The sequence below is a fragment of the Jaculus jaculus genome, chromosome 1 (assembly GCF_020740685.1).
Source record: "Jaculus jaculus isolate mJacJac1 chromosome 1, mJacJac1.mat.Y.cur, whole genome shotgun sequence".
NCBI lineage: Eukaryota > Metazoa > Chordata > Mammalia > Rodentia > Dipodidae > Jaculus > Jaculus jaculus.
This window is the reverse complement of record NC_059102.1, coordinates 148,297,077-148,323,692: the sequence shown is the minus strand read 5'-3', so window position 1 is coordinate 148,323,692 and position 26,616 is coordinate 148,297,077. Positions and strand designations below refer to the sequence as shown.

The following is a 26,616-nucleotide window of genomic DNA, read 5'->3' as shown; positions in this document are numbered from 1 at the left end:
GGGCTATTGTCTCTAAATCCCCTAGCCCAGAGCCTGGCCCCAGCAAGCTCCAGGATGGCTAAAGCAGAGACCCCCAGGGACCTGGGACATGTCAGTTCAGAGAGAAAGGGGAACTAGTGACGATGTTGAGGCCCAGGGCCACCCACCACTGGTGGCTGAGGTTAGAATGTCCCCCTGACCTAAAGGCACTAGGATCTTAACCTTTTCTGAGAAGTGGATAGAAGCTTTCAATGCTGCTCTTGGGTCAGGAGGTGCTGATGAGTTATACCCTCTCTGAGATAAAAATCTGGGGTCCAAACTGGGCGTGGTGGCACATGCCTTTAATCCCAGCACTCAGGAGGCAGAGGTAGGAGGATCGCTGTGAGTTTGAGGCCACTGAGACTACATAGTGAATTCCAGGGCAGCCTGGGCTAGAGTGAGACCCTACCTCGAAAAACTAAAAAACAAAAATATAAAAATCTGGGGTCCCCCAGGGCTCACCCCACCATGTTCTCTGTCCTGAGCTCCTGTTCTAAGAGTAAGGGCTCTTCTTCCAGGGGATGGCTACTACCTGGCGGTGGGTGGAGCCGTAGCTCAACACAACTGGTCCCATGTCACCACGGTACTGCAAGATCAGAAATTCCAGTGCCAGCTCATCGACAGTTCTGAGGATCTGGGCATGCTCAGCATCCAGGGCCCAGCCAGGTAAGGGAGGATGGGGGTTCAAAGCTTGGGGACATCTGGGCACACTTGATGGGGTGTCTCTTGTCAGACCCGTGGGCAGAACCACTCATGGGTCACATAGGACGTTCTGAACGGTGACGTGTTCTGATAACCACCGGATGTCACGTGGCATGAGCAATATGAAGATCTGAAAAGCAGCAGGGGGGTTCGGAAGGGGGCTCAGTGGTTGAGGGTGCTTGCTTGCAAAGTCTATCAGCCCCTGTTCGATTCCCCAGCACCCATGTAAAACCAGATGTTGCAGCAAGAGGCCCTGGTGCACTCATACATCATTTCTCTCTCATTAACTATATGTATGCAGCAGGCCTGGGCCAGCCCTGGACACAGTGTGGCTCAGCTTAACTTCACAGCCTCATGGGCTATGAGAACCCTCTGGGAGTATCTGGGTCACTGGTATGGTCCTCTATCCCCAAGTGGCCGGAGTCAGGCCTGGGGTAGACCCCCTCCCACATCCTATACCCAGAGCCTCCCTGTGCCTTCCTCCATGTACTCTAGAGACAAGGTCTTTGGTGGATCATTTACCCATTCAGACATCTGTAATTATATATATATATATATATATTTTTTTTTTTTTTGATTTTTCGAAGTAGGTTCTCACTCCAGCCCAGGCTGACCTAGAATTCACTATGTAGTCTCACGGTAGCCTTGAGCTCACAGCGATCTTCCTACCTGAGCCTCCCGAGTGCTGGGAGGATAGGTGTGCGCCACCATACCCAGCTAGACATCTGTAAATGTTGACTGGGCCCTGTTCCCATCCCTTGAGGAATCAGGAGCTCATGAAGCTGCTTTTTAAAATTCTTTTCTTTTTGTTGTTGTTGTTTTATTTTATTTATTTATTTTGTTTTTGAGGTTGGGCTTCATTCTAGCCTAGGCTGACCTGGAATTCACTGTGTAGTCTCAGGCTGCCCTCAAACTCCCGGCCATCTTCCTACCTCTCCCTGAGATTAAAGGCGTGGGCCACCAGGCTCGGCTCGTGAAGATGCTCTGAATGCTACGCGTCATGCTTGCAGCCCAGCCTGGCCCTTGGAAGCCTTTGGCTTCAATGTATGGTTACCTCGGGCAGGGCTGAGGCTATTTTTAGAGGAGGGGAGGCAGGTGGGTGAGGAGGGAAGGAAGAAGGGTGCCACGCAAACCGGATCAGGGTTCAGCCCCAAGGGATGTATGGGCGCCCCCCCCTTTGGAGCCTCCAGTCTGTAGAGCTTCCCTCCTCTCCTCCTTCGGCTCTCTCCTTCACAGGCCTTCACAGCTTCCCACATGAATAGCAATGTCAGCAGGGATGGGCCCAGCTTGCTAAGTTGTGTGCGGAGCATTTAGCACAGCACCTGGTCCATGGGAGGTGCTGTGTAAACCACTGCCCAGAACTTTCTGGAAATGGGCCATCCCTGCACCCGCCAGTATGATAGTCGTTGAGCTGTGCCTGGCATTTGGTCCTCTAAACACAGCTAGTGCGGCTGACTATTTCAGTTTAATGAGCTTCGGATCAAACAGTCTTTTGTTGCTGGTGGTGTCCACTCTGGGCAGTGTGTAAGTGAAGGTTTAATGCTGTTGTTGTGAACTCCAGGTGCCGGGTGTGTGATTTTGTGGCTCTGTTCCTATTTATTATTTATTCTCCAGGGCCGAGGTTCATAGGGTCAAGGGTGAGGGGTGAGGGTTTGCCCCTGGGACTCCAACTAGGAAGCCCACATGCTCTAGCCACTTGTTCTTGGGACGGGGGTGGAGGATGACACATCTTCAGTAGTCCAGGGTGCCTATCTACCCTCCTTGAGTTGCAACCCTAGCCTGGGTCAGAGCCTCTTAAGTCCCACTCCATGGACCAGCTGCAGCCTCTCCTCCCCATAGGGAAGATATAACAGCCCCTGCTTGGCCAGGCTACCTCCCTACTATGTAGCTGCAGAGAGTCCATGCTCTGGCTCTGGGAGGGAAGACTAGAAGCAGTGGAGCTGAGCTGGGCCTCTTGGGCTGGCACCACGTGGGGGCCAGGGTTACATAAGGATCTTGGCAGACAGCTCAGCTGAGCCCCTCAGGCGGGTGTGGGCGGCAGCTCCAGCTCTGTGAAGTGGAGATTCGGTCTGGCAGCACCTCTGAGCTACCCTGGCACCCTTTGGGACCCCTGATGGGTGGAGGTGGGGTTCTGCCACAAAGACCACTCACCCTGATGGACTTGCCAGGGCCAGGTACTCTCAATCTGTCTCATTCACCAAACGTCTCTAGGCCAGGCATGGTGGGATACAAGGTAATTTTGGCACAGAGCCTCTGATTTAGAGGACTGGGTACAGCAGAGAGACTTTCCTCATGGGAGATTGTAAGACCACTGGGGATGGGTGCTTGACCCAGATCAAGGAAGTCTGGAGGCTCTGCCCAGAGGAAGTAACAGCTGAGTCACAAACTGAAGGGTGACAAAGAGTTCAGTGTGACGGGGAGAAGTGTAGAGGGACACAGAAGTGACCTGGAGGGAGGCTAGTAGGTTGGTGCTGTGGGTGCCTGAGGTGTGGTCCCCACAAGATCTCCATTGATGAGCAGCAGGAGAGCTAGTGTTGTGAAGTGCGCAGGTGGGGAGAGGGCACCCTGTGGAGCTCAGAGCTGAGCACCGGATGCCACAGTGAGTCAACCAGGACACAGCCTAGGCGAGTGATGGATGGGGCAGTGTATATCAGTCTAGCATCGTTTCGGAAAGATCAGTCCAGGGCTGCAGGAATATTTCAGCCATAGGCACTCAGCATGGCTTCTGGCCTTGGAAAGATGACAGTCTACTAGGAGGATGGGACATGAGAGCTTTCCACCTCTGGGTGACATCTGCAGGACTCAGACCCCTCCCCCCTCCCCCCTGCAGACAGGGCGTATGGGCCTGGCTGGAGGATGCATAGGGTGAGGAGCATGACCGTTTCTAGGACCTCTCCAACTGAGCTGGGCCAAGTCACTTGATTTCTCAGGGAGAAACAGGCCATCATTGCCAGCTTCTTTCATGACCAGTGTGGTGACTCTGGTGGCACTGAGAGTGTTTAGGGGTTTGATAACTTCTCTGCCTAAGTTTCCCTGCCTGAGACCTGAGCTTATTCACAGCGTGGCTTCCCTTGTTCTGTGCGCTCCTGGCATCAGCTCGCAGGAAGGTGCCTTTTTCTATCTAGTGGCACATGTGGCTTGTGCCTATTGTGATGTTTGAACGAACGCCGTGCTTCTGGTCACCTGACCCACGGGTGGAGCCTCATCCCTGTCGCTCACTTGACCCCACTCCTTTCGTGGCCCAGAGCCCCAGGGGAGGGGTGGCTGGCTAGTCGATTGACCTTCCCTCCCCTGTCCTTGTTCACAGCCGTGCCATTCTCCAAGATGTGCTGGATGCCGACCTGAGCAACGAGGCCTTCCCTTTCTCCACCCACCAACTAGTGAGAGCTGCTGGGCACATGGTAGGTAGCAGCCACCGCCGATCTGCAGGTTGTGGGTGGCAGCGGCCTGCGGCAAGTGTAGCGCCCGGGCTAGTGGTGGCATTGGGCAAGTCTTTACCTCCCAGGGCGGTGGTTGTTGATGTGGAGTCAGGAGTGGGAGGTGGCCAAGTGGTCTGTCCACAGGCTGAGGGAGCTGAGAAAATTGATGAGGAACAAGGTACCAGCATCATTTACCTTCCAACTGGTGACAAGTGCCAGGCTTTGCCCAGAGGGGGCCTTACTGTACAAGCTACTTGTGTGTCCCTCAAAGGCACAGAGCATGTCCCCCACCACCAAGACATGGTGACTGCTACTTCCTCTGTTTCTGTACATGGCTGGGGCCACCTGATAGTTTTTCTTCTCTAGAGGTCCCCACATCACCTGGAGAGCCCACCTCCCCTTTCTCATGGTCCTTCCAGGCATTGTGGATGTAGGAGAGGGGCTGCTCAGGCAAGGAACCCAGCCAGACTCCCAAGATGTCTCCACCCAACTCCCAGAAGTCCAGGACCAAGAGCTGAAGCCCAGTTCTTCTGAGTTCATGGATGGAGTCCCTACCACGATTCCCTGGACCTCAGGAGTTTGTTTGGACACCCTGAGCCAGGGTTCCAGCCTCAGGGTAGCCCCTCTATTCATCTGTTCCTCCTCCTTGCTGGAAAATACTCATCATTATTTCACATGGGTTTCTCAGGGATGAGGTAAAATAGTCTGACATGCTACCAGACATTCATGAGGTCCCTCTGTGTGTGGGCATTGGTCACACTGAGCCATGTGGTGTCCCCATGACAACCTGGCCATGGCAGATGTTCTGTTGCAGGGCCTCCCGGCCTCACCTCCTAACATTTGGGACAGATACTCTGTGCCAAGGCTCTGTGAACCCCACCTCATGTGCCGCAGTGGAGTCGTCAGCCTTCCTGGTCTCTGTCCACAATGCCAGCAATACCCCCAGTAGTGGCAATGGGAAGTATATACAGACTTGGCCATACTTCATTCATCTCCTGGGGGGGGGGGGGGCTTCCTGGTCTGCTCAGAGCCTCCTCCCTGTACCATGTCCTGCTGGTTTGCATGTTAGAACGCCAGGCTGGCATCTGGGACCCCAGGCATGCTGAGCCTCCTGGGACTCAGGAAGTAGAGAGGCTGAACATGCTGCCCAGGCTTCTGACACAAACAGCACAGGGATTTGTGCCAGTGACAATGATTTTGCCCGAGGGAGGAGCAGGGTGGCTACCTGGCCTGTTCTCCCTACATGACCATCCCTGGGGTCCGCTGGGCAGGGTGCTGAGGAGTGCTGATGGGGAGCGAGATGCTGGCTTGCAGAAGGCCTGGAGGTTCTGGGACCAAGCTGGGGCCTGTCAGCAAATAAACAATGTGGTGATGAGTGCTAGGGAGGAGGCTGCCAGAGAGAACGTGTGATGACTGCGCTCCCGCCTCCCCTTTCTAGAGGCTGCAGTAGGGTTCAGGAAGGGGAGGTGGGGGGTCTCTGTCTAGCTTGCTTCCTGCCTCCTTAGTGCAAAGTTGCCTGCTGGGACCAGAGAGGGTAGGCATTCTGAGAGAGTGGCACAGTGTGATTCTAGGCTAGCAGCAGCCTCCAGTTCCCCAGACTCTAGCCTTTGGCTGTCCATGGGGACATTTGGGATGTTAGTTCAGCATCCAGAGACCAGCTTTGATGGGGGCCAGGTTGTGATGGGTGGAGGGGATCTATGCTGTGTCTCTCCCACTGTGCTGAGGCTTGGCTCAACCTCAGTCTGTGTGTGGTTTGGATGTTCCGGGGGAGAGGACCAGGTGGGAACACGTCTCCTCCTGTCCAAAATGCAACATCCCCTTCCACCCAGCAGGACTACTCCAGTGCAGTCACATGGGACTTGAGCCCCAGCTGCCTCCCCTCCACAGAGCCCTGTCTTGTCTGTGGCCATCTCCCCAGCCTGGCTGTGAAGCCTGGCTCTCTTACCTGGGGCTCAAGAGCTAGGCCAGTGCTCAGACAGAGCCGTTCCAGAGTCCACACTGCCTAGGGTCACAGGGGGGCTAAGCCCAAGGTGGGTGGCAGAGAGTGAGGGATGCCCCTTCCTGCTGCTTCTCTATGCTGTCCCCCATACCACACACACCCCGGGAGCTTTGGGTAGAAAATATACGTGAGCTATTAATATTCAAAGCCAAGCCTGGTGGTACAGGCCTGTCATGCCAGCTACTCAGGAGGCTGAAGTGGGAGGATTTAAAGTACAAGCCAGCCTGAGCTACAGAGTGAGTTCCTGGGGAATTCAATGAGACCCTGCTACAAAATAAATAGTAAAGAAGGAAAGAAAAGAAAGGGCTGGGCATGGTTGTGGCACGTCTTTAATCCCAGCAGAGGTAGGTGGATTGCCATGACCCTGAGACTATGAAGTGAATTCCAGGTCAGCCTGGGCTAGAGAGTGAGACCCTAGCTTGAAAAAAACATACAAACAAAGTGGAGGCGGTAGCTCAGTGGTAGAGTTGTTTGTTTAGTATGTCCTGGATTCTTGATCCTGCAAGAAAAATATAAATAAAAAGATCCCCTATCATTCTGGTTTCCAACCATGGCTGTGTAGAATATAGGGCCTGGGCCAGACCTCACTTAGCAGGATGACCTTGGGCATGACTTTGAGCCCCCCTGGGTCTTATCTCTTAGTCCTGGAGCAGGGTCCTAGGTCCTCAGGCAGGTTCTCTGAAGCTCACCTCTCCTGATAGGCAAAGACATGGTGTCCCGCATTTGTCACCTGAGTCTTGGAGATGTTTATAAAACATTAACAAGCTTGCAAAAGACCCTCCCATCCCATCCCACCCCAGAGGCTGGGGCGTTTCCTTTTGCCGTCATGTCTGCCTGTTCCTGATGGAGTCAGGGCCACCCTCTGCCCAGGTTGACGTGCCACTTTGTTCTCTAGTGATACTGTGAACATCTTGTTTCCTTCAGTGAGCCCCGGAGAGCCCATGTTCCCTCCACTGTTGTGAGGGGTGTCCCTGCTCAGACACTGCGTTAGATCTGCTTCTTGTCTGTAGAAATAGCACAGTGAGGAATGTCCTCGAACGTGGCGCTCTGGTTATCGTCCTAAGGCAGGAACTGAGAAGCAAGTCACTGAGTCAGAGTTCTATGAGAGAAGCCAGCACTGTCAAGGCCAGGGTCCCACGTATGGGTAATCAGATGGGTGGGGTCTTGGCCAGCTCAGGATCCTGCAGAGCTGAGTTCTGGCAAGCAGAGGATGGATACACGAGGGTACCACCGTTATCACTAACCACTCTCCTCACCTCCATCACCACCTTCATTTGATATGGAAAGGTGCTGGATCCCAGTCCGACTCTCTGGTCACAGCAGGGCAATCAGGTATGTCTGTGTTACAGAGGCCAGACCATTCAGATGTGGGTGTTGTGCCATCGGGGCCAGCCTCTGGCTGTCACTGCTGACACCTGCTAGCCCCATCCGCACAGACAGCGTCGGGGTGGATATTTGATGAGTTCCGTTGCTTCTCTCTGAACCTGTGGGCTCTTCTGCTTGTTCCCATTGGCTCCTTTCCTGACTCTGCAATGAATTCCAGATGTGTTGGCTGGAAGCATAGGCTCTGGTGCTGAGCCAGAACCAGGACTGAGGGGACGGTGTGGCCTCTGGGGGCCATCTCCACTGATGGGCCCCCAAGGAGACCTTGCAGCCTCAGCTCAGGGTGATGGGGAGGGGCTCTCACTGCCCCGGAGCTGATGAACTCAGAGATCCTGGGAGATGTTTCCGAAACTGGGTCTTGGCGAGAAAAGAATAAGGTGGTGGCTAGTATCTTGGATCCCTCAAAGTGGGGCCCATATCATGGGGCACCCTGCCTATTCATGGGGCCAGTGGTGAAATGGGGCTCTAAGGCCCTAAGGCCCTCTGCCTCTCCCAACATGCACCTCATCCTCCAGGGCTCACCCCATGCCTCCTGCACACAAGAAGGACAGCAAGAGACCCCATCACCAGTAATCATCGCCTGGGACCAGGCTCCTCAGGAAGGCCAAGTGATCTCAGGACATGTGACTCACTGTCACCTGGGCCTATGGCCTTAGTCAGTAGGAGGCCAACTGTGTTACAGTTCTGATACCCTGATGTGCAGCTGTCTTGTTGCTCTTCCTCAGATGTCATGGCATACACGAGAGAGCAAGACTTGCTAACTTGGACTGGGGAGCCCAGCTCCTGGGACACAAGGGCTGGGAGAAGTTCAGGGCAGCTGAGGTCATGCCCTGCCAGAGAATCATGTCCCCTCCTTCTCCCAAGGCCCTAAGGGAGGTGTGGGCGAAAGAGAGCAATATCTGTTCCCTTGGTGTCCTTGCTGTGGTTTTGGCTGACCCAGAAGGCTGTCCCTAATTGTGACTTGGGCCATACATCCCATGCCATCCCAGCCTGGGTCAGTGATCTCTCCATTTCTTGGCCAGCAACAAGGGTAGCAGTTTAACCTCTGGCATGACTTCAGGTTGCGGAAGCTGGCCGGCCACTGACTTCTCTCCAAGATGGGGCTCACAGATGTGTGGGTGGGGTTCAGCCACAGTCTCAGAGAAGCCATGGGACCTATGCCTCCATGCCATTCCAGTCTTAGCTGGGAGCCAGACACCTGTTTTCCAATTCTGCCCCAGCCCTGCTAGGGACACCTCCCTGGGCCTCAGTTTTCCTCTCTGTAGCATAGTCTAGATGCTGCTTAAAGCTCCTTCTGGGCCAGTCCGTATGTCTGTCACATACAGAATCTTCTTGGAATCCAGGGAGATTTTTTTTTTAAATGTATATTCTCCTAAATGGTATCTTGTTCTGGCTTAAAATTGTGTTGATGAACTGTCCGTCAATGTGCAGAGGCTCTGAGGCCGGAGCATGGAGCCGGGCCATGTATTTATAGATCAGCTGGCTTCTAGCCGGCCAGCTGCAGGAGAGGAATGTGTGCGCCTGCGTAGTCAGCACACCCAAGGTCGAGCAGAGAAGTGAGGGCTGATGCAGGAGAGAGCCAAGGACTGCAGACCCAGGCCCACGAGCCAAGACATGACCCTGCTTGTGGCTGCCAACCTCCACTCTCGACACGAGGACTCGGTCAGTGATGCCCCACTAGCTGCACGTCACCGCCGTCTAGCGATGATGCTGATGCGTCTCCGAGGTGCCTGGGTGTGGGCCAGGCATCCTTAATCCTTGGATTCCTAGAGGAGGAATGGAACTGGGGAAGAGTGATCACCCTGCAGCCAGCTGACCAGCTGTTCTTGCTCCCCAAATAGTTGTCTCAAGGCCAGCAAAATTCCCAGTGGAGAAGAGCTTTCCCAGAGCATCTCCTGGATCTTAGCTTGGCCAGCACTGGGCCAGACACGGTGTTCTCGGTGCCTTGGCTGAGGACAGTCCCTCCCCACACTGAGGACATTCTTCTAGCTGAGGACAGGCCCCTCTTAGTAAAGCAGCAGGCCCCGGCTAGAAGCCATCGTGAGGCTTGGTGATAAAGCAATTTCCCTCTAAAAATTAATTTCAAGTCTAAAGGAAATTGAATTTCTTTCCTGACAGTGAGAAGTCCTGGCCGTGGGGCTGTTAGAACTTGATTTGTTCAGGATGAAACAACCTTGTACCCGCATGGCATGCATTAGATAAATTGCACTGCCAGCCTGGACTCCGATGCATCACGCGGGGTGCAGCTGCCATTTGGCGGCAGCCGCAGCCTAGTAACTTGCGCTGTAGAATGTGTGCGGATTTGCTGAGCCCTTCCTCAGACAGCCATTGGCTGTCACAAGCCTATTCCTGTGATGCAGCCAAGAAAGATACGGCGGCCTCGGTCTGGACATGTGCTTCTTGCTGCTAAGCAAGCTGTCTGGGGAGGGTCGAGTCGGCTTGCCAGGATAATGCAAGAACAAGGCCTGGTGGGTAAAGTCGGTTACCCCATGTGACCTCGCCGTGTGCTAAAGTGCCAGAACTCAGTCCTTCTCTAAGGTCCTGCGAGCTGCCGCTGGTGACTGTGGGTGCGCACTGGCACCTTGGGGAGCTTGAGGCTTCACCAGATGCTTGACTTCTGGGTTCCTAGGCCCAAGCTAGGGGAAAGAAGGCTTCCCTTGGAGGGACGGCTGGACGAGGATCGTTGCCAGGACCGGAATGGCCGAGAGCAGGAGGACGGGCCTCAAGGTCAGCGACTCCTGGAGAGACTTCCGATCCTCAGGGAGCCGAGTGTGGACGAGCACCACACGTTTTCTCCTGCTCCTAGGTTTCGGTTGCTATGCCTGCCGTCACCACCACCACCGTCATCGTCACCGCTGCCCTACACCATCCTCACCACAATGACCAGCACCGCTGCCACGGACACCACTCCCACTGTTGCCATCACTGCGATCACTATTACCACCAATATTACCACCACCACGCCCACAACCAAAAACATCGTCATCACAGTCACTACCACCAGCCACTATCCTCACCTCCTCGCCCAGTAGCCTCTGAGACAAGCAAACCGGAGAGAGCAAGTGTCCCCAAAGGCCGTGTTTTTAGAATCAGTGTCTTGGGAGTCTCCAGGTGGTTAAAACTTAAACTCTCCCAGACTTGCCACATCGCTTCTTCTCTTCCCCTACGGATTCGGGTCCAGGCCCTGCAGAAGACAGCACAGCGCCTGGTCCCTGACTGTGCTTCTTCTATGGGGGAGCGCCCGGGGTCCTCACTTATTTAAGAGATAGCTGAGGTTAGAGGAAGCACCTGGTGTGTTGGAGATGTGAGCAACAACCATGAAGCAGTGTGGACCCACCTGTGCGCATCTGCTGGAGTCCCCACACCCTCTAAGCTGGTTCCAGTGACACGTGTCCACACTGTCCCCAGAAGCAACTTGTCTTACTTCCTTGGCACCAGGCTGGCTTTTGAGCCACCGTGGAGGCGAGGCTGAGTGAGTCCTCTTCATGGTGTAGCTGGTGAGATTCATAGTAAGGTACCAGGCATGAGATCTGACCAGCAATCCACGTTGTACCGAAATCTGAGCTCTTCCTTTCTCACCTCTGAACACTCAACAGCCAAGAGTGGTGGTAATGGGGGGCAGGTGTCTTACAGAGTTAGGCTCAGTTTCTGGAACTGGGAACATCAGGATGAACCCTGGTCTGCCACCAGCATCGGCACCGTGTCCTCAGCGTGCATAGGAATGGCTGATCCAGCTCACAGGACCAAGGTGAAACTGGAAAAATCAACAAGCTGTTTGGGCTCCCACAGGCAACCATGCTGTGAACATTTGGACATTGATAGAGGCAGGAACAGTCCCACTCCCTTCCCCCGAGACTGGCTGCTAGAGAGTTCCAAGGATGATTTTGTTATTGGTCCTTGGGGAGGGGACTTGACTCCCCAGGCTCCTTACCTACCTGCACTTCTTAGCGATTGTCTTGCGGCATGCTTCTATGAACCTAAGAGGCAATGGCTGTCACCATCCAATTTTACTAAAGCAGGTCTGAAAGGCAAGTTTAGTTGCCTGTCAAGTCTCTGATTTAAGCTTCAGTCTTTGTCACCCTGTGCTCTTAGCCCCTACGGCACCTGCAGAGTCACCTGAGTGCCAGGCAGGAGGGCTGGGCACTGGCCTTTGCACTGATGAAACAGGAGCCTAGGATGATGTCTGAGACCCATGGGGGTGCTTGAAGGGTGGGTGCTTGTGGCATGGGGGCCACTGAGCCTCATCCTACCCTGGGTTCACCATGTGGCAAGTGACCTTGTCTAGCATGGTCTAGATGTGCCTATTCATGGAAACACAACTGATATTTATATGTCAATGTTGTGTCTTGAAACTTCGCTGAATTCCTTTACTGTTCTGACAGTTTCTTTTTGTGGACTCTTCAGGTTGAGAAAATGGTTTTAACCAAACCTGGTTCTAGACCCTTCCTGCCTTCTTCCACAATGCTGATTCCAGCCATTACCAGGGCTCCCCTTGCAAGGAGTTTTGTCTCTTCTGATAACTTTAATTTTACTTATTTATTTATTTGACAGAGAAAGAGGGAGGGAGGGAGAGAGAGAGAGAGGGAATGGGTGTGCCAAGGCCTCCAGCCACTGCAAACGAACTACAACATGTGCACCCCTTTGTGTATCTGGCTAATGTGGGTTCCGGGGAATCAAACTTGGGTCCTTTGGCTTTGCAGGCAAACACCTTAACTGCTGAGCCCTCCCTCTAGCTCTCCTCTTATAACTTAAAAAAATGTGTGTGTGTGTGGTGTGCGTGTATGCACGTATGTGCATTTGTAGGACGTGTAAGGGGATTCGCACGCACGTGTGTGAGCACACAAGCAGAGGTCAGAGGCCTGTGTCTTCCTTGATCACTCTCCACTTTTCTTTTTGTTTTGTTTCTTGTTCTTTGTTTTTTTGAGGTAGGGTCTCTCTCTAGTCCAGGCTGACCTTGAATTCACTATGTACCCTCAGGGTGGTCTCGAATGCATGGTGATCTTCCTACCTCTGCCTCCCGATCCTGCCTTCCTCTGCTGGGATTAAAGGTGTGCGCCACCAGACCTGGCTCACTCTCTACCTTTTGAGACAGAGTCTCTCCCTGAGTCCAGAGCTCACTGACTGGGCTAGACAAACTGGCCAGCAAGCCCCAGGGGTTCTCTTGTCTCCGCCTCCCCAGTGCTGGGATGACACCATGCCCTGTGTTTTAAAATGGGGCTAAGGCCAGGCGTGGTGGTGCATGCCTTTAATCCCTTTTTTTCCATTTTTATTTTTTTATTCAAGAGTGAAAGCGAGAGAGAGAGAGAGAGAGAGAGAGAGAGAATGGGCACATCTCATGCCCTGTATGTTTACATAGATGCTGGGGATCCAAAGTCAGGTCCTCACGCTTGTATGGCAAGCACTGAGCCATCGCTCCAACCAATATTTTTTAATTTTATGGATTTATTTACATGTGTGTGAATGTATATGTATGTACGTGCATGTATGTGCCAGTGTCTCTTGCAACTGCAAATGAATACCAGACACACGCCCCACTTTTGCATTTGGTATTACCTGGGCATTGGGGAGCAGAACCCAGGCAGGCAGGTTTTGCAAACAAGTGTCTTTGACCATCAAGCCATGTCCCTAGTCTGTTTGAGCCAATATCTGCAAGAAGATGAAGCTCTTTCTATCGCCCTGCAGCTCACGAACCTGTCTCCGGTCCATTGGCCAGATGGAGACACTGTGGCCGAGCAAGGCTGGTGGTTGGGGGTGGCTGGGAAGTGCTGTCCTCACTCAAGCCTGAGCTGCAGGAGTGAGTTCTAGATGTCACTGTCCTCAGCTCTGTCCCATCCTTGTGGGTCTCCACTGTGCAGCAATGAGGCCATCCCTCATCCCCAGTGCTTCAGGGGAGGAAAATGCAAGGAGTCTGGAGGACCAGAGCTCTGTGAATCTGGAAGGCAAGCAGAGTGGCCCAAACTTTCACTTGGCTGGGAGGCAAAGGACTGTGGGTGGCAACCTACCTTCTTGGCTCAGGTATTTTTTTCCACTGGTAGCTGCCGTGGGCTGGTAGAGACCCAGGCACGGCCACCTCAGGTCTCGCTGAGATTCTGGGGGCTAGGAAAGGACAGGAGAGCTCCTGCGCCCTCAGCCCACCTGCTCACTTGACTGGGTACAGGGTTTCTAAACAGGCATTCAGAAATGGGTGCACTTTCAAAATGACTTCCCCTGTTTCAAAATGAGGCTGGCTTTGAGCCCCAAGCTCCTCTAGGGGTTTGTCTAAAATTAGCACCCCAGTGACAAGGCAGTCTTTGTCAGGGGCCCATGGCTTGCACCGGGGAAGCAGGGAAATGTCAACAGTACATTTTCTGCATCAGTTTCGGGTTTCTGAGAGGCCAGGCAAGTGGCAACTCGGGGCAAATTTGTGCTGCTTCAAAGGCTGTTGGATTCCAGTTTCTCGGTGCTGGTGTGATTAGCGTGTCAGGTTCATCGGGTGTTAGCTCTGTGGTCGGCTGGCAGAGCGGCTCTCAGCCTCTCTGTACAGACATCGAGTCCTGGAAAAGAGGACTGGCCGGCTCCTTTGCTTGTGTGATCTGTGAGGTACGCTGAGCCCTCCGTGTGACTTTGGTGAGCTGGGTGGTGGACTTGGACTAGGCTCTCAGGACTTACCCGTGGGGACACTCATACACTCCAACCCTGCCCGAAGACTGCAGAGTGGGCATCCACTGCTGCCCATGTTGCACATCACCTGAGTCAAAGGAATGGCAGCATCACGTTTCATCAGGAGAGGAGTCCTTGGCGCGGGCGACGGTCTGCAGCATGTGTGGATGTGCAGCCGCCGCCCCCGGGTCCCCAGTACTGCGGGGTGGTCCTCTCGGTACTTATATCTGCACCAGCAGGAGACACTATTCACAACGGTCCCCAGCCTGCGGAACCTGTGTGAAGAGTTCAGCTCAGGGACAGGTGACACCTGGCGCTGGCATTGCCACGTGGCTCGGGCCTTACCCCCTGTTGAAACCCAGCTGTTATTAAAGTGACTTCTAGAATGATGGGCTAAACGCTTCAGCTGCTCTGACCCAGTGCAGACAGAGACAGGGGCTGTTTTTTCGCACTTGTATTAAGTATATGGTGTGTGTTTGTACATGTGCAAATGCACGTGTGCACACACATACGCACGTGTGTGTGTGTGTGTGTGTGTGTGTGGAGATCAGAGAATATTGGGTGTCTTCCTTCGTTGCTCATCTGCATGTTTCCCTGAGATGGAGTGTCCTTCCCCCCCCCCCCCCGCCCATCCCAGAGCCGCCATTTTCATGTCTCTACTTCCTGCAGAACTGGCCACACCTACCTATTTATGTGGGTATTCGAGAACCGAACTCAGGCAGTCTCAGACCCTCATGCTTGTTTAGCAAGTGCTAACCCACTAAGCTACCTCCCCAGCCCCAGCTTAGGGCTTCTTAAGAGCTTTTTTTTTGGTTTTTCAAGGTAGGGTCTCACTCTAGCCCAGGCTGACCTGGAATTCACTATGGAGTCTCAGGGTGGCCTCGAACTCACAGCGATCCTCCTACCTCTGCCTCCTGAGTGCTGGGATTAAAGGCGTGCACCACCACGCCCAGCTTTCTTAAGATCTTTGACCCTAGAATTTGTGAGTGCCTTACTTAGAAATAGGACCCTGGCAGGTGTGACTGAGTGAGAGTATTATGATAGTTACTTTTCTTTTTGGTTTTTTGAGGTAAGGTCTCGTTCTAGCCCAGGCTGACCTGGAAGTCTCTATGTAGTCTCAGGGTGGCCTCGAACTCATGGCGATCCTCCTACCTCTGCCTCCCGAGTGCTGGGATTAAAGGCATGCACCACCACACCTGGCTACCCTGGTCTTTATTTATTTATTTATTTATTTATTTATTTATTTATTTATTTATTTGAGAGTGACAGACACAGAGAGAAAGACAGATAGAGGGAGAGAGAGAGAATGGGCGCGCCAGGGCTTCCAGCCTCTGCAAACGAACTCCAGACGCGTGCGCCCCCTTGTGCATTTGGCTAATGTGGGACCTGGGGAACCGAGCCTCGAACCGGGGTCCTTAGGCTTCACAGGCAAGCACTTAACCGCTAAGCCATCTCTCCAGCCCAACCCTGGTCTTTTTTAAATATTATTTTTATTTATTTATTTGAGGGGGCGCAGATAGAGAAAGAGAATGGGCATGCCAGGGCCTCTAGCCACAGCAAACAAACTCCAGTTGTATGCACCACCATGTGTATCTGTCTTAACAAGAGTTCTAGGGAATCAGAGCTGGGTCCTTAGGCTTCCCAGGCAATGGCCTTAACTGCTAGGCCATCTCTCCAGCCCTTTACTTCCCCATTTTTAGTTAGTCCAGGGTCCTAGCTCACTGGAATAGTGCCACCCTCATTTGGTGTGGGTCTTCCCAACTCAGCAGACATGACTGGAGGTTTGTCTCCTAGGTGATTCTAGATCCTGTCAAGTTGACGATCTTCACCATCACAGGTGTCAAGAAATGGTTCACAAGGGGGGAGGTGGAGGTCAAGTGATAGAACATGTTGGCACTTGAGCTTCCCAAGTTGAAAGACACTAGAAAGGAGCCTCCCTGGAGCCTCCAGAGGGAGGGTGGCTCTGCCACACCCCAATTTAGGGGCTGTGAGTCTCAGAATAGAGAAGGAGTTTATTTCTCTTGTTTTAATCCATCTGGTTTCTGGTCTCTTGTTTAGCCACAAGGGAACCACTTCAGTCAGCCAAAGTCTGACACCTGGAGATAAAGGACCTATTGCCTCTGCTCCCCCAAATAAGGGCCCCTCCATAAGTCTTAAAGGTTCCCAGAGCAGCTTGTGGTTCACACGAGCCTTGGAGGATTCCATTTCTCAGGGGCAATCTAGCTGGGCGCAGGGCTGCTGGCAGGAATGGTGATAGTAAGCGCCATCTCTGGTAAGTGGCTGCCCATGCCTGGACGTTGGCAGCCTGGTGTAACTGCATCTGAGCCATCATCTGGTTTCCCCAGGTCCGGGCCATCCGGCTGTCCTTCGTGGGGGAGCTGGGCTGGGAGCTGCACATCCCCCGGGAGTCCTGTGTGCCTGTGTACCGTGCCGTGATGGCTGCAGGTGCCAAGCATGGCCTTGTCAATGCAGGCTACCGAGCCATTGATTCCCTGAGCATCGAGAAAGGTAAGCACAGGGTCTAGATGGCCCAGGGAGACTGTCCAAGCCCAAGATAGCAGAGACACTGGGGCCACGCCTATCACCAGCCTCCTGTTTTTTTATACCATGATTCCCTCTTTCTCCCAACTTTGTCCATCTCCTTAAGTCCCACTTCCTGCTAGCCACTGGGTCTCCCATTGTAAGACCCTGGAGATGGTATGGGAGTTCCCCACATTTACACACACCTGGATGAGGTGAGGTGCTGCCTAGCATCTTGAGGGAACAGATCCAGGGTAGGATTTCAATTCAGCACTATGAACTTCCCAAGAGGTTTGAGTTTTTACTTTTTGGTGCTGGGAGTCAACCCCATGGCCTCCCACATGCTAAGCAGGTGTTCCACCACGGAGCTGCACCCCGCTGCTCCCCAGAGAAGAGTCAGAAGAGGAGGAAGTGTTAGGGCATCAGGCTGGATCTACCTCACACCTCGCAGAGGGTGCTAAAGGCTCAAAGAGGGTCAGCATCTCCCCTGGGGCTTCTCATGCCCTTTCAAGGTCCACCCCACACCCCACCCTGATGGTGCTGGGGACTAGAATGTTCATAAAGTTAGTTAGCTCTGGGAGCTTATGCAGGACTTTCTGGAGTCCAAGATCCACTCCTGACTCCCTGGGTTGCCCAAGTTGCTAAGCAGCAGTGAAGGTAGAGATTTGGGACTGGCAAGATGGCTTAGTGGGTAAAAAGCACTTGCTATGCCAGTGTGATAACCTGAGTTTGAATCCCCAGAACCCACATACAGCTGGATGTGGGAGCATATGTCCCAGCTCTCCTGTGGTGAGATGGGAGGCAGAGACAGAGGAATCCTTAGATTCTTCTAGCAGCGAGCAGCAAGAGAGCCTATCTGGCTCGGACAAGACAGAAGATAAGGATTGACACCTGAGGTTGTCCTGTGACCTCCACACACATACTATGCATGTATGTGCACACACTGTCACATACATCACATCCACACACACATGCAAGATATTTATTTATTTATTTATTTACTGAAGAGAGAGGGAAAGAGAGAGAGAGAGAGGAAAAGGCAGAGGCAGATAGAGAGAATGGGCACGCCAGGGCCTCCAGCCACTGCAAACAAACTCCAGATGCATGCGCCACCTCGTGCATCTGGCGTACATGGGTCCTGGGGAATTGAACCTGGGTCCTTAGGCTTCTCAGGCAAATGCCTTAACTGCTAAGCCATCTCTCCAGCCCAACACATACAAGATATTTTAGGGGAAAAAAAGTGATTCATAACTTGGGGTTGAGGGTTTGGGGCAGAACCGTCTATGACTTCCAGAGGACTTGTCCCTCATTTCAGCTGGGCACTGACCTGTAGCCTCCCTGTCCCTCAGGCTACCGGCACTGGCATGCAGATCTGCGATCTGATGATAGCCCTCTGGAGGCGGGCTTGGCCTTCACCTGCAAGCTCAAGTCCCAGATACCTTTCCTGGGCCGTGAGGCCCTGGAGAAGCAGCAAGCCAAGGGCCTTTACCGACGCCTGGTGTGCCTCACGGTGGAGGAGTGAGTATCCTGGCCCAGTGACGACTGCCTAGAGCAAAGGGCTGGTGACACTTTTTATTCCCAGTCATAGCCCTGGGGAATCAACACTCCCCCAGGCCAGGTTTCCTCCTTCAGAATGCACATGGTACTTCATCACAGGTGGGGAAACTGAGGACTAGGTCACCTGCATCTGGCTGAGGTCCATGCTGGTAAAGGTTGAGCTGGTATATACAAACCCAGACCCTTTCAGGGCCAGACAGGGCAGAAACACTTCAAGAGTTTGGGGGTGGGGAGGAGGAGGAGACAGCAAGGCCCAGGGGACACATGGAAGGCTCACTCTCTGCTGATGAAGACTTTCAATGAGAAAGGGGCTGCCAGGCTTGCCTGGCTGGCTCCCATGGTAGGTGGATTTAGGCACTAGGCCTTGGGAAGGTTAACCCTACTTTGGAGCTGGTTCTTGTCACCTTGCTGCTACCTCTGATCTGTTCTGCTTATATCTTGCTTGTGGCTCATGTGATGAGGTGAGAGGGGGCCAGGCTGGGGCCACGGCTCCCCCATTTATAAGTGGAGACCACATTGTGTCAGGCACAAGAGCACTCGCCCCCTATAACACGGCAGAAGTCTGACTAGGAATCTGATCCTGCACTCTGCCAGCCAAAGAGTGGCTTTGAGAATGTTACTGGGAGCCAGACCCAAGTTCTTGGGATTCCTGGGAGAGCTTGGATCCTGGGAACTCAGATTCCACTTGGTTCAGAGTTGTCCCACACTGAATGGTGTTAGCGGCCCAAGATGGCACCTGTGGAAATCTTCATAGCAACCGTCTCTAGGAGGCAGAGGCAGCTCTGGGCTCATTGATGTGGAGCAAACAGCCAGCCACAAATGCTGCCACTTAGCTCCAAGTGTCATGAGTCATGAGAGGTAGCGAGCAGAGCTGGGGTTTGTCACCGTCCGGTGGCTTCTCCCTGAGCTCTTGTGGATCTATCACCCTGGGAGCTGCTCAGCTTAGATAGCCGGGGTCTCACAGGTGAGGTGGGCTCCACAGGGGCTTCCTCGCCCTCTGTGAGGCACCCGTGGCCCTGTGTGGCTGTGGAGCAGCAGGTAGACGCAAGCTTTGAGCTGTAGCTCTCAGCCTCCAGGAGTACAGTGGAGTGGTCCCTGAAGCTCTGTGAGCGAGAGCCTCTGCATCCTCCCACGGAGAGTGACTAAAGGGGATAGGAGAGGGGATGGCCGCCCAGTTTTTATCCCGTTCCCCCTCTACTGGCTGGTGGGTGTGGTTCTGGGTCGCAGAGCCAAGGGGCATCTGTACCTGCCCTGACCCTTGTCATTCCACCAAGGTGTGTTCACAGCCCAGGGGAGCAGTCTGCAGATGCCACCAAATGTCACTATCACCTGGTCGCTGGCATCCCTGCATTTTAGTTTAGTTGTTTTGCTTCCTGGTTTGAATTTTCAAAGACTTTATAGCATGCAGACCTAGAGTGTATGGAACAAAGAAGTATCCTTTCAGTCAAGTGTGCATTGTACTGTGAAAAACAGATGACTCAAACGCTACAAAATAGGCCAAATAGAGTGCCCTTTAGGCCATTCAGAAGTTAAATGGAACTGGGCATGGTGGCACATGCCTTTAATCCCAGACTTAGAAGGCTGAGGTAGGAGGATCACCATGAGTTGCAGGCCAGCCTGGAGCTACAGAGTGAGTTCCAGGTCAGCCTGGGCTAAAGTGATACCCTACTTTGGAAAAAAAAACACAAACAACAAATGAAAGAAGTTAAATGGAAAATTCAATGCTGTTCCCATCAAAAGTCCAATGGTCCTTCAAAAAACTAAAAAAAAAAAAAAAAAAGCTAAAATTCATATGGAAGTACAGTGACCACAAATGAACCAAGCGATCCTAAGCAGAAAGCAATGTTGGAGGCATCATAATACCTGATCTCAGATTATGCTACCAAGCTATAGTGACAAAACCAGCAAGTACCAGCACAAAACAGACATGTAGGCCAATAGAAGAGAATAGGATAGAAAGCCCAGGTCTAAACCCACACAGCTACAGTCACCTGATTCTCAACAAGGGTGCCAAAAACATATGTTGGAGAGAAGGTAGCCTTTTCAACACAGGTGCTGGGAAAACTGGATATCTATATACAGAAAAATGAAACTAGATCTCAATAACGCACCATGTAGGAAAAGAACCTCAAAATGAATCAGACCTTAATGTAAGAACTGGAACTTTGAAAAAAGCCAGAGGAAAACATAGGTAAAACACTTCAAGATGCAGGAATAGACAAGCACTTTCTGGAAAGGACTACAATAGTAGAGGAACTGATCACAAGAACTGACAAGTGGTATTGCATGAAATTCAAGAGCTTCTGCATAGCAAAGGAAACTGTAAGAAGAAAGAAGAGACATTTCTACAGAATGGAGGAAATCTTTATGAGCTCTTCATCTGACAGGATTAATATTCAGGATCTACGAGGAAGCAAAACAAAATTAAGCAATGAAACACTCCAGGTCATCTGATCAATAAATATACAAATAAATTGAACGGACAGTTCTTAGAAGAAGAAATGCAAATGGCCAATAAGTATGCAAAAAATGTTTAATATCTTCAGCCATCAGGGAAATACAAATCACAACTATACTGAAATTCCATTTCACTCCAGTCAGAATGGCTGTCATGAAGAAAAACGACAACAAATGCTTGTTTAGATGTCAGGAGAAAGGGGTCTTTAGATGCTGCTGGGAGGAGTGTAAATCAGCATTGAGGATCCTCAGAAAATGAAAAGTAGAGCAACCATCTGACCCAGCTCTACTCCTCCTAGGTAACCAGAAGACTCCAAGCCAACATACCACACACCTGCTTGCCCCCCCCCCTTTACTGCTGTACTGTTCACAACAGCCAGGAAATGGAACCCACCTAGATGCCCATCAATGGATGAGTGGATGAGGAAACACGCGCACGCGCATACACACACACACACACACACACACACACACACACACACACACACGTAGAGAGGCTTACGGAGATGTCTTGGTGGCAAGAGCACTTGCTGTGCAAGTATGAGGGCCTGAAAGGGCCTGATTTGCCCACAATTCAATTCCCCAGCTTCCCCATAAACAACTGGGTGTGGCCATGGATGCCTGTAACCCCAGTCCCAAGGGGAGTGGAAGGACACCAGGGAGTCACTGGGGATCATGGAAGTGGCAGCCCCATGTTCAGAGAGAGCATCTCAAGGAGATATTCAGGTGAGGGACACAGGAAGACGCCTGGCGTTCCCTTCTAGCCTCAGCATATGTGCACGGGATGCATCCGTGTGCACACACACACACACACACACACAGACACACAGGAAAAAAGAAAAAGAAAATAAGGTATACACACAATGGAGGAGTATTCAGCTGCAAAGAAGAATGAAATGGTGTCATTTGCAGGAAAATGGAGGGAACTAGAGGTTATCATGTTAAGGGAAACAAGCCAGACTCAGAAAGACTATAGCACACATTTTCTCTCCTATGCTGATCCTATATTATGTATGCAATCCTTATATTGAATTAGATTATGTATGTATAGATATGACACGGAAATAGGAAGGGACTGTGTGAGAAGAAGGGCACCATCAGAGGGTAGCAAGGGCAAACAGGGAGATGTAATGGTGTGAATATAAGTGAAACACATTATATGTGTGTATAAAAATGTCACAATGAAACGTATGCTAATAGTTTTTTTTTTAGTGATGCTAAATGGAGAAGGGTCTAAAGCTGGGTCTTTTCTGGACACCCATGGCTTCTATCAACCTTCTAACACTCGGATCCCCAGTTCACCAGTTCACTCACAATCTCTGTCTTGGCATCCTGGGCTACTGGAGGCCAGCAGAGTCCCCACAGAGCAACAGTGGCTATGTGGAGGCCTAGTCAGTTGCCCTTTCTCTTCAAATCAGAGTGGTGTGTCCCCAGCCTGGGCTCTGGAGTCCCAGCTGTCTTATTGCTTCTTTCAGGCAAGTGCCCATGTTTGGCCTGGAGGCCATCTGGAGAAATGGCCAAGTGGTGGGCCATGTCCGGAGGGCCGACTTTGGATTCAGTGTGAACAAGACCATTGCCTACGGCTATATCCGGAACCCCAGCGGTGAACCGGTGAGCCTCGTTTCCTGTTCCTTGTCCTGGAGAAGGGGAGCCAGATTTCCTTGGGCTCCACACCAGTCCCTGTGCACCATACCCCAGAGCATGCTGGGAGCACAAGGAGGAGGGAATGAGAGGGGAGGGAGCACATCAGGTGAAGGAGTGCTCATCTCCGCACCTCCAGTCCTCTCTTGATCATAAGGAGATGCAGGGCTGGGGTGAGCAACCTCTGGTCCCTGGGGTCAGAAGCCATCATCTTGAGACATTGACCACCCTGTGCCTGGAGGTGGACCTCAGAGTGACCACAAACCTGGAGTCTTCCTCCTCTGCCCTCCCTCCTCACCCCAGATGCCTCATGCCCAACAACTGAGTCAGGAACCCAGGCACCCAGGCAGGGGCAGACAATGCTACAAGACGTGGGCACGACTCTGGACAAGGGGTGTTAGACCATGTACCAGGGGAGCTGGGCAGCTAAAGGAAGGTGTTAGTAGCACCTTCAGGATGGAAGGAGCAAGCTCTGCCTCTGCTAGACCCAGGAATAGGGGCGCAGTGAGCAGAGCCCTATCCTTCCAGGCTGCCAAGGCATTCCCACAGACGTGCCTACTGTTGCCCCAAGCCTGACTGCGGCCTGCTGTGCCTCAGCCCCAGGCTTACAGGCGCCGGCTGGCTTGGGCTTCCCGCCTGAGACCTGTTCAGTCTGGGCTGCAACCCACACCAACCGCATGGAAAAGGTGCCAGGCTGGGGACAGTCAGGCTTTGGGGGAAGGGGTGAGTCACAATGATACCCATGGGGGTATCTGAGTGCAGGAGCCTGGGAAGGTAGCCACTGGTCAGCGCGGCGTCCTGCATTAGAATAGGGGTGCTCAGGACACAGGCTTGATGCCACCAGCCTTTGGAGCTCTTTTTGTCTTTTCTTGCTCTGTGGCCTTGGGCCAGGAGCTTCTCTAAGAGCCTCAATTTCACCTATAAAATGGGGACAAACCCTAGCTTCCTCTCAGGACCAGTCAGCATAGACTGGCCATCACCCACTACACGGCTGGTGGTGGCCTCTGAGAGTGGCCTCCTCTGACAGCAGGAGACCCCAGCCTGGGTCCCAGTCCAAGTAGAGTTAGGAGTTCATTCAGTCATGCTCAGGGTAGGTGGGGAAAGGAGGCAAGGGCTCGAGGCCCTTTCATTCACCACCATCTGTCCTGGTTTATACTAAACACGACCCAGAAGGCACCCAGGATAGACCCTGTGACGATTAAGCATGGTCACGGGAGAGAGAGACTACTCTCCCTTCCTCTATGATTGGATCTTCCAGAATATTTACACCATGTGAATGGGAGAGTACAGAAAACCAAGACCTCTTTCTCCTGCCCTTGCATTTACCAGCACTCTGGTTAGATATCCCCAATTTCTCAGTCAGTCTCTGGTCACCCTAAGGTCCACCTCCAGGCACAGGGTGGGTGGGAAATGTCTCAAGATGATGGTCTCTGGCCTGCCCCCATGAAGGAAAAGCTGGGAGCTGAGGCAGAATCCAAGGCTCATATAGGCCTTCCTCAGCCGTACTGATGAGCGGTGTGGCTCCCCAGTCCCAGAACACCTTCCTTTACATTGTGAATGGCCAGTGACCTCCCAGCCCCACAGGGCAGGTGCCCTGTGAAGTACAGTCCAGAGACCTCACCCCTAAAGCTCCCATTGCATCAGAAGCCCCCCTCCCTTGATTTTCTCTTTGTCACGCAGTCCTCAGCTACTCAGAATGCAGGGAAGGTCAGGCCCGGATGCCCTCTTTAAGCCTGGGCCTGTGGTACAGGGAGAGCCGGCTCCCTAGACATCCCAGGAGGTAGAATGTCAGGTTACAGCACTCTGCCCCTGCCCAAGGAGCGCCTGTCCTCACTGCTGCCTGGCCCCAGAGGGCTTGCTGAGAAGGTGGGGCCAGGGTGTGGGATGGGGATTCCACGGAGGTCATGCTATCCAGAAAGCGATTCTGTCCACCCTGGCTCTCAGGATTCCATGTCGCCTGGCTGCTGGCCCCTGACTAACAGCTGCTATGTGTTTGTCCAGTTCCCAGGACCCAGCTGGGCTCCCAATTCCATCCCCACCTTCCCAGGGATCTGCAGTTACGGGCGTGGGAGGGCGTCTTCCAGGCAGGGAGGTCTTGATGACTGCCGGGACTGGACTTTTTTGGACACAGATGCTCCTGCCCAGCTTGACAGAGGATGTCACCTGCTTCTCTGAGCCTCAGCGTGGCTCTGAGAAGGGCTTTGCTATTGCGATGGGCTTGCCAGAGAAGCAGATGGGTGGAAACCTACCATGTGCCCCTTACCAGGAATGAGTGACTCTGCCTCTTTCTATGCCCCTAGGTCTCCCTGGACTTTGTGAAGAGTGGGGACTATGCCTTGGAGAGGATGGGGGTCACTTACGCTGCACAGGTTCACCTCAAGTCTCCCTTCGACCCTGACAACAAGAGGGTGAAGGGAATCTACTGACGGGCCCGTGGAGTGTGGCCACAGCGGCTCAGGGACTGGAAGAGCACCACTCTTACACTGCCTGCCGACCCCTACCAGACCCAGATGTCCCTGTGCCCCCTGCAAAACATGACCTTCCCACCCTTAGCACAGGCTTGCTCCTGCTAACTACCACCCCCCCCCCCAACCAGGACAGGGCTAAAGTAGCTCCTCCTGCTCACTGACCAAACAGTGGTCTCCAGTCCACCCCAAACCTGCAACAGCGCACACTGCAAACATCTTGGCTCAAGGCCCCCCATGAACTTCTCAGAAAGTACATGGTTAGGGCTGGGCAGGGGTGGGGGTGGGGTCTTAGTGGTTAGGAGCAGTTGCTGTGTGAGCATGAGAGCCCACCTGAGTTTGAGCCCCAGTACTCACCCATGTAAAAATAGCTGAGTGTGGCCATGGCTGCCTCTGACCCTAGCATGGATAGGGGAGGGTGGCAGAAGGATGACTGGGCTCCCTGGTCAGCCAGTGTAACTGAAAGATGGAGAGCTCTAGGTTCAGCGAGAGACTTTGTTTTAGAGAAATAATGTGGACCAGGGATAGAGGCGGAGATCTGACGTCTTCCTCTGGCCTCCACACAGAGCACACACGTATCTATATATATACATATGCAAATACCACCAAACACCATATTACATGCACACACATGCACATCACCTACGATATTCACCCCAGAGCAAGAATAGATCATTAAAGAAGGTACGTGGTTAAGCTTAGAAGACCCGGGGCAGGAGCAGGCCAGCTTGACCTTGGTTCCTGTCTTGTCTGAACGGCAGTCATGGCCATAACACTTGAGTACTGAATCATGGAGACGGATGGTGATGGATTGATCAGCACTGTCTGCCACAGGCACAGGGTGAAGAGCAGAGGGATGTATGCTAAACGGACACTGTTCTGCCTCAGGATGACTTATCTGTCAGATCAGGGACCAGGGGGAAACTAGAAAGTTCTTTTTGCCTTAACTTCTGGTTCTGCAGGTGGAAAAACCAGTGACACAGGGGAGCCTATGACATTTCAGATTTCCTATGTCCATGCAGAAACACCAGCTCCTGCCTCAGTTTCTCCCAAAGCCATTGCTCACAGACCTAGAGAGGACAAGCTTGCTGCTCTCTGTGTAGGAGCCACCTGCGAGAAAGCTCATTTCCAGGGACCTTTGTCTCTGCCATAGACGCATGACTTTTTGCTCACGAGGCCCCCTGGACAGGACCCTGCCCTGCACCCTGCTGGGGTAGCTCCCATTCCCCTTGTCTCGTCCTTGGCAACCCTCCACGCCTGCCTATGTGTCAGCTCTCCTGCATGGGCTGAGCACCCACTACTTCCCTCCATGGACCCGGCCCCCTCCCTCTGCCCTATATCCCGGTTCTGATCAGTAAGATTTTTGTTGCTTTGAGGGGTCACATCAGCTCCGATGGAGATCACGTCATCGTCTTGTGAGGTGTGCCCTGCAATGTAGGAGAGCAGGCACAGATGCTTAAGGCAGTACAAATTTGGGGTCTCCTAGACCCATAGAGACAGCAGAAGGGAGATTTGGGCGCAGCTGTCTTGGGCGGGCTGAGAGTCTTCACAGGCTCACTTGCCACACACTGAGCTGAAAGAGGTCATGCTAATAAAATCAAAACCACGGGAAGACGTATGCGTTATACAGATGGCCTTTCAAAAGCCAGTTTGGTCCCCTGGGTCTGGGGAGGGACTGCGGGCTGGAGCGTGTGAAGGCACTTCTGGCCCTCATATGGTGAGCTAAAGGGACACCTGCAGCCACCAGGGGCTACAGGATGGATGAGATGGAGTTGAGGATCCAGAGGGAAGGAAAGAGGAGGCACATGGCCAGATG

General features: G+C 52.8%; 1 protein-coding gene across 2 annotated transcripts in view; it reads left to right on the top strand.

The window, feature by feature from the left end:
* Sardh (sarcosine dehydrogenase) overlaps positions 1-26,412 on the top strand; it is a 68,851-nt gene extending 42,439 nt beyond the window's left edge. For both annotated transcript variants that reach the window (XM_045160052.1, XM_004654061.2), the window contains 6 exons: positions 537-684; positions 4,028-4,121; positions 16,506-16,668; positions 18,030-18,198; positions 22,170-22,305; positions 24,636-26,412. In XM_045160052.1, coding sequence (XP_045015987.1) covers positions 537-684; positions 4,028-4,121; positions 16,506-16,668; positions 18,030-18,198; positions 22,170-22,305; positions 24,636-24,761 — 836 coding nt within the window. In that variant the 3' untranslated portion in view covers positions 24,762-26,412. The remainder of the gene's footprint in view (positions 1-536; positions 685-4,027; positions 4,122-16,505; positions 16,669-18,029; positions 18,199-22,169; positions 22,306-24,635) is intronic.
* Positions 26,413-26,616: the final 204 nt, after the last annotated feature.